The sequence below is a fragment of the Lactuca virosa genome, chromosome 4 (genome assembly GCF_052849685.1).
Source record: "Lactuca virosa cultivar CGN04683 chromosome 4, Lactuca_virosa_CGN04683_v6, whole genome shotgun sequence".
NCBI classification, from domain to species: Eukaryota; Viridiplantae; Streptophyta; class Magnoliopsida; order Asterales; family Asteraceae; genus Lactuca; species Lactuca virosa.
This window is the reverse complement of record NC_136429.1, coordinates 240,110,802-240,119,138: the sequence shown is the minus strand read 5'-3', so window position 1 is coordinate 240,119,138 and position 8,337 is coordinate 240,110,802. Positions and strand designations below refer to the sequence as shown.

The window sequence follows — 8,337 nt, the reverse complement described above, 5'->3', positions numbered from 1 at the left end:
AGTAAACTGTAATTTCATAATGATAGTTTCACTGGGAAAACTCTTACACTACAAAAGAACAAACGTACAAACAGTCGGGCCTCGGTAGAAGGCTACATTTTAGTGGAAAATATTGGATTTTCTAGGGAGTTCAAACATTTAGAAACCGCTATGAGTATGTATACTACGTTGTTACAAACATTTTCATACAAGCAATGACACTAAATACTTATGAACTCACCAGCGTTATGCTGATAAACTCTTTTCAAAATAACTTGTATTCTCAGGTCATCTGTAGTCAGGTACCGATGGAGCTTTTGAGAAGATGGAGCATATACAAGACTCATCTCTTATTTTGATTATACATTTTTGGTGTCTTACATACTATACAGAACACACTTGTATTAAAATTATTCTATTAATGCAATGGATGTTGTTGCTTGTTTACTATTATGCTTTGTTGTGATACTGTACATGACGTCCTCCACCCCAGAACGTTTCCGCTGTTCCAGTTTTGGGGTGTGACAAAATCCTTATATTTTCGGTAATGAAGGGCAACAGGCTGAGTTTGGAGTCCCAAACTCGTCGTGTTGAAACAGCTTCTGAGCAAAAAATCACGAAATATCGCCCAAACATGGCGAGTGCACAACTCATACTCGCCGAGTTTGGGGTTCTGAACAATTTTTTTTTTATAGTTTTTCACAAATTGTTTTACCACACCCCACACCTAAGCCTTGCTTTCCCTCAAGCAACATTTAAATTAATTGAAGAATAAGACTAAAATCCTTAACAAAACACAAAAAAATAAAGGAAATAAAAGATGAAAATGAAAAAAAAAGAAAAAGGAAAAGAAAGCAAACTCAAATAATGTGTTGCCTCCTGCAAACGCTTCTTTTTGAGGAGTCTTTAGCTGGACTCCTTCCCGCTTTACGTTGTGGCGGCTTCGAACGGAACTTCCCTCTTCACCCTTCGCTCTTTCCATCTTCTTTTGTAAGCCTGCACTTTCCTTTTGTATGCCTTTTTTGAGTCTTCCTTTTTATTTTTAGTGGAATTTTCTTCATATTTACGCTTTGTTCCTTTACCTCTTTTAAAAAGCTGTCTTCTCTTCTTCTTTCTGTTGTCCCACCATTTTCACTTCCATCTTGTCTATCTCTATCTCCTTTTTATTCACCCCCTCATCGTCACTTGAAATTAAAGTTTCTTCCTCACTTTCTTCATATACTTGATAACCGGGTGGTTGAAAAGTGAAAACTTCAAAAGTCGTAGAAACTAAGGCACGAGGCTTGGTTTGCTTTACCTTCCTTTCTCGATGCCTCTCCCAAATTCTCCATTCTTCATCCACATTTATTGACTCAATGTCTTCCATTTCCTGGTCAATCGTTTGCAAGCCAAAGGAAGAGTTAGTGTCCTTATTTTTTGTGTCATTCCAAGCCATGGTATTCTTTAGTTTCTTCAACCTCTCCTTCTTGTCTAGGATAAAATCAAAGGTCACCTTTACTAGTTTTTGCTTATTTTCTTCTAAAATATCCGATTCCTTTAAAGGTTTAAGATTTAACACCGTTTTTGAACATGCCGTGTTTGTATCATCACCACGACATGTTTCTGCTTCAGAGCTTCTTGTATTTTCTTTACGTACACTTCCATCAATTAGTTTCTCCAACTCTTGTAAGTCTCTTTGAGCGTCAATGTCCTCTTCTGAATAGAACATGAATTTCTTTGATTTGTTTTCTTGCCAATCTGCTAGTTCATTTTCTAACAATTCATCAATCATGTCTACCGAAGAAATCGCATCATCACTTGCCCTTGAATGCTTTACCGCTTGATTGACTCCAAAGGTGATTGAATCATCTCCCACTCGGACGGTAAGTTTGGACTCTCACACATCCACGATAGCACAAGCGGTGTTTAGAAACAGTCTCCCAAGAATAATAGGTACTTGATGGTCCTCTTCCATATCTAATATTATAAAATCAACAGGGAACACTAATTTATCAACTTTGACTAGAAGATCCTCGCATATTCCCCTTGCATATGTCACCGTCTTGTTATCTAGATGGATTGCCATATGAATGGGTATTGGTTCTGCAAGATTTAACTTTCTGAAGAATGAATATGGCATAATATTCACACTAGCTCCCGAGTCGGCCAATGCGTAACATGTAGCCAAATTCCCGAATTGACATGGAAAATTTAAGCTCCCTGGGTCCCCCATATTCTTCGGTAGTTTGTTCATCATAGCAGCTAAACAATTTTCGTTTAAAACGACTTCTGATACTCCCTCCATCTTCCTTCTATTGGTGAGGAATTCTTTTAGGAATCTTGTATACTTTGGCATTGGAGCTATGGCTTCAATGAATGGAATGTTGATTTGTAGAGCCTTGATATGCCCTAGAAACTTCTTGTATTCTTCATTTTGTCTATCTTGTATAGCTCAACCTAGTAATGGTAATGGAGGCTTGTACGGTTTGATTGGAGGTTTATTTTTCTCTTTAGGTGAAAAACACGTCGAGTTCTTTTCCTCAACTCGCCGAGTTGAGTCGTCTGTTTGCGATTCACGATTTTCTTTCTCTACTCCTTGCACCATTTTTGGCTCTTCATTCTAGATTGGTGTCATAGGAGTGAAAATTTTCCCAAACTTTGTTGTTATTGCATTTATATGCGCCACTTTCGGGTTTTGCTTGGTGTTGCTTGGAAGTCCGCCCGGTGACCGCTCATTCATTTGCCTTGCAAGTTGTCCTAGTTGCTTCTCGATGTTGAGGATCGAGGCTTGCTGATTTCTCATCAATTCTTGCTGCTCCTTCATCATTGCTTGTTGCTCTCGTATCGTCGCATCGGTTTCATTGTGTCTCTTCTTGAATGCAGATGCAAATCGTGTAAGCATCTCTTTAAAATCCATCTTCTTTTCTTGAACCGGCTCTTCTCTTTGATAAAACCCTCGTGTCTTTTGCATATATTTTTCCTCCTTAGACTTCTTATACTCATCAAATGGTAGCCATTCCTTTTTAGGTTTCCGCCAATCTTCATCATACATATCCCCGCTTGAATAACACACTTGAGCTTGTCGATTTCTGTTCTCATCCAAGTCACAATCTTTGGTAAGGTGAGGCTTTCTACAATTGTCACACCCCACATTGATGGCGTGGATGGATTGGTCCATCTTTGTCATCCTACGATCCATACTATCCAACTTGGCCATCACTGCCGCCATATCATCCGAAACTGAGTTCACTGTTCCTCGAGTTGAGTCGTGTCTCGGGTTATGATATTATCTTGAGTGTTTAGAGAAATCTTCAATCAACTCTTTTATCACCGCGAGTGCCTTATTCGTGAGTGGTCCTTAGGAGTTAAGTAACTGCCTAGTTGTAACATTCACTCCATCATAAAAGATGGAGACTTCTTGTTGAACGTTTAGGTCATTTTAAGGGTAGTTCCTCAAAAAAACCTTGTATCTCTCCCACGCCTCATAAAGTGATTCTCCTCCCATTTGTTCAAAGTTGGCAATCGCCTTCTTCAATTTGGCTACTTTGGATGGTGGGCAGAACTGATCTATGATTTCTTCACGCATCTTTTGCCATGTCGTTATGGGCCCTGGAGGTAGTACTTTTAGCCAATCTTTTGCGGCTCCCTTGAAGGTTACTGGAAGCATCCTAAGCAATACAATTTCATGATGCACATTAGGGATGTTGAAGTAGTCGGCTATGTCGTTGACCTCATCGATATGCTTGTACGCGTCTTCGTGATCCTTTCCATAGAACATAATGTCCTTCAGCTGGTTGAGCATGTGACCTTTCAGTTCAAAGTTTGCTGTTACTGGAATCGCAGGTTGCACGAGTCCTAGCCCAGTATCGTCATGCATCCTCCGTTTGTATTTTCCCATGGGTGTGTCTACAATGTTTTCCATTTCTTCTACTGGATCAGTTTCACTCTCTTCTTCAAATTGGGTGTTTCTGGTTCGTAATCTGACACCTTCTCGTCTTGAATTTTCTCTTTACCGCTTGATTCCCTGATTGCTTTGTTCTTCTCTTTGTGAAGAATGGATTCTGGATCTTCCAAGGGTGGTACTATAGGAGAACTGGAGTTCCTGATCATAAACTTCCTGCAACAAAACAAAAATTACGCATAAAACGAACAAAAATGAAGAAAAAAAGAAACTGGAAATGCGGCGAACTCGTCGTGTTCAGAGATGCACTCAACGAGTTCAACGCAAAAATAGAAAAAAATAATAATGAAAATTAAAACAGAAAAGCTTGTAACTTTATGTGAGATAAATCTCACACAAAGGATCGATAACACTAGCAAATAAAAGTAACTATTTAGAACCGTTCCTCGGCAACGACACCAAAAACTTGATATGTGTGGAATGTTCTAGTTTTAATCCTAACTAACTTAAACACAAAAAACAAACACACGGAAGGCAGTGTACCTATCGATTAGCAGTTTAGTGTAGGCAAGTAGGGTATCGAACTCAGGGAACACAAAAAACAAACACACGGAAGGCAGTGTCATAAGATCATCTATTCTAAACAAAAGTATGGAGTTTTAGCCCATAACTTTAGTAAATAAAAACATAAACTTGAAATCTAATTTTGTAAACATGGTTCACACAAATAATTAAGAGAAAATTAATGATTAATTGCCTTTGATCTCTTCAAAATTAACCTCTAGTCGAATTCTGAGTTCCAAAGCTTCTTGAGAATGTCTCTAGCCTTCAAAATTCGCTAAAAGCCTCTAACAAAAGTTAGGGTTTTGAACTGAAAAAAAATCCTTAAATAGGTTCTAAAATTAGGCGCAACTCGTCGAGTTGGAGGACCCAAACTCGCCGAGTTTTTCACTAAAATCGCGTGTACGGCAAGCCACTATTTTGTCTGGATTCTTCATACGAACTCGTACAGTTTTAGGATAAACTCGCCGAGTTCTTCTTCAATTTTGCCTTCTTTCTTCAAAATCCAAATTCCATGCTTCCAATCACTAAATCCGCTTCCTTCTCCTCCCGATCATGTCTTTATTGCTGAAAATGAAATTTTAAACTAATTAAGCACCTTTTGTTCTTTATTTGAGACAAAAACAACACAAAGTATTAAGATAATGCATGAATTTTATAACTAAATATGCCCATATTAAGACCATAGTATGGACTAGATCTGAGCTTTGGATCTATTGGAATCAAATAAAGTAGCTTAATCTATTAAGCTATTGAAAACCCAATGCCCACGGCGTGACCATAGGTCGTCACAACATGGCGAGTAGGAATTTCCCATATGTTTGGCTGGGTGAAGGCCAGAACATGGCCAAGAAAGGCCACGATGTGTGGAGGTGGCGTAACTGTTGACTTTTGGTCAATATCTATCTTTAGAAAGTACACTTAGGGTTTGCCTTGTATGAAGTGTTAGGAGGTGTTTAGCACTTATATTTTGGCCGTGAGAGAAGTTGGCTGTGATCAGTTCAGCGTTGCACGCGGTTTTAGTCTGCATTGTGATTTAGGTGAGTCTCCTCAATGTACTCGGGGGTGAAAGGCACCAATGTTGGCCCACTGGTTTATGTTATATAGGTAGACCAGGGTGTGACCCTTGCATTGGTATGAAAGACCTAGAGGTGGCTCCTGACAAATTTTATGCAAGACCAGATACAGGACCTTGGCAGTTATATGTAGTATGCTAGTTTTCTTTGTGATACATGCATGGAAGACCAGGATGTGGCTCTTGGCATTGGTCTGTATTACCTTGGGTTTTGGCCCCCGACCTGGCAAGGAAAAGACCATGATATGGCTCATGGAATAATGGCAAGACTATGGTTGGCACATAGCAATCTCTATTGTATGTATGGTATGTGGTATTTTGGGGAACACACTAAGATTTATGCTTACAGTTTTATGTTCATGGTTTCAGGTACTTGGGGTACAAAAAGGAAGGGCCCGACGTGACTGCACAACATCCCCCAACGTTTTCTACATTAGCTTTTTAGGAATTTTACTCTGATGTTTAAATGATATAATTACTTTGGTTGGTTTTGGAACAAATCGATTGTATTGTTTATGGTTTTAAAAATGAAAATTTTACTATGAATTTTTGGGACGTTACAAGTTGGTATCAGAGCCTTGGTTTGAGGGATTCGGACACACTCTCAGGTGTGTGTCTGAACTCAAACAGAGGAATTGGTAAAATTTTGTAAGAAAATTAATTTTATAAAACGATTTTTAAAGAAGAAGGGGTATGATCCGTTCAATCAGCCGAGCTCAAGTACGTGATTCCCAAATAATGACATCCTCTAATTTTCAAAACCAATTAAAACTTTTCTTTATGCTTTCAAAGTAATTTATTTATATTTGCTGAAAATCCCAGTACAAAAGATCATTTTGATTACAAATGTTTGATTCCAAAATGTTAAAACCCTAAGGATGTCAAAATCAATACAAATACATAAGTTACAACGTAACGACCTGATGGTCCTGAATACTATTACGGGTTGTCTCTTAATCAATCAATGTCCTAATCAAGTTCTAGTAGCTTAAGTCTTGATACCTGTGATGCACATAAACTGAGTGGGTCATGTTGGGGAAACCTTGTGAGATACATAGGGATTTCAATCCCACAATATTCATATGATAAAATCCTTTAATTATCAAACCCGCAAAACCAACCATTTACCATTCTATATCAATTTGGGCTTATTTTCCTACATATCTATTCCTACCGATCCTCATAGATCCTAGTCCAAGATTATCAAGGAAAATTATCTCCCTGACAAACCATTTAAGGTGAGGGTTTAACTACACCGCCAGGGGCTTCATTTGCCGATGTAAGTCATAAAGGCCCATGGGCCGTCAAAGTATTTCAAGAATATGGTTTTCCAATTCATGTACGTCTATGAGTAATGAGCTTACACTAGCAACGTAATTCACAAGACCATCTAGAATGATCAAGTGTTGTCACCTACTTTGTGGGTTGACCAGACATACCGCTAACAGTTGCCTGATCGGGACCCACTATTTCTGGTAATCCCTTATGGAGCTATTGTATATCGACACTTGATAATGTCATGGAATAGAACTTTACTCTCCATTCCTAGGTTATGCACATTCTCATAATGAGAATACCTAATATCAAACTTAATTGAGCTAGGTATCTTCCATGAGTCCAAGTTTATCCCTAGAGTAGATTACAACGCCTGTAACCAACTTTTAATACCAACTCTATTCTTGGGGTGACACTAACCTATTTTAGTGTATATCTATTTCATACGAGTATTAGGTACTATTAATCATTTATCTTCTCAACAATTCAACTTTTAATATTATTATATAATATTATCCATTTATCCTAACATAAAATAGAACCATATCTGGTTCGCACATAGCATGTTATGTATATATACCCTAACATATAATCCATACAATAAGCACATAATTCACATACGACTTCCATCAGATATTTAATATTTTAATTAATACTTATATTAAATAATGTTCTTGAAAGGGACTATGCACACACCTGACTTAGGTGGGTGACTGATGATCCGGGCAGAGTTACGCCTATCACCTTAGATATTCCTTGACGTGACCTAAGTATAATTAATACAAAGTTTTTGTCTAATGATCCTGGAGACTAATAATAGTCTAGATCCTCACTAATCTCAATATCTACATCAAGATCTATAAGTAAGGATCAGACAGGCAGTACAGTTGGGAGGAAGGATCATTTCAGCATAATAGCTTTTCTGAAATCCAACAATCAAGCCAACATGACCATTCTAGACACCTCTCCTGTAAGTAGATCAATAAGTATAACGATATGGAATTACTGATAAATCTTATTTATAGGTTCATAATACCCACTTATGGCCATAAATATAAGTTAGATTAAAAGCGATATATTAACTTATAGAGCTTTTTAAGCGGAAACCAGGAAAATACGCTTGGACAGAACTCCGGCCTAGGTACTCTTTCTTGTCGGACTCCTAGTTATGCTAGAGACCCGCTAGAATATTCAGAAACCCGAAACAGTCGGATCTATAGCCTAGAAATCGTTCTAGAGAGAAGATGGAAGATTGTAATGAAAAAAAAGTGAGACTTTTGTCCCATATTTGTAGATCATAGAGACGCACGCCACGCACCCTCCCTAGGAATGCCACACAACTGGGCTTTGCTAGCACCTTAGGTTGCTCGCCACGTGTTGCCATCTGGTTTGTCTGCATCCCTTTCTTCTAGAAGCCGTCACTGGTCACCATTTCATGGTGCCACGTGTCACTATTTCCATGGGCCACGTCGTCTTTCGTCGATGAAAGGTCCGGTCGACCATGCCACTTGGTGCCCTCTCCTGTTGCCATGTCATCGGTGCATGCGGTGCACTTCGCACGCATGAG

General features: G+C 38.6%; 1 protein-coding gene and 1 non-coding gene across 2 annotated transcripts; one reads left to right on the top strand and one right to left on the bottom strand.

The window, feature by feature from the left end:
- Positions 1-1,855: 1,855 nt before the first annotated feature.
- On the bottom strand, positions 1,856-2,263 carry LOC145105742 (uncharacterized). Its single transcript, XM_079042821.1, has one exon. It carries the CDS (start codon positions 2,261-2,263, stop codon positions 1,856-1,858), a length of 408 nt encoding a protein of 135 aa, XP_078898947.1.
- Positions 2,264-3,389: 1,126 nt separating this feature from the next.
- Positions 3,390-3,496, top strand: LOC145110475 (small nucleolar RNA R71). The gene has a single exon (XR_013709853.1). It is a non-coding gene; the product is annotated as a small nucleolar RNA R71 (small nucleolar RNA).
- Positions 3,497-8,337: the final 4,841 nt, after the last annotated feature.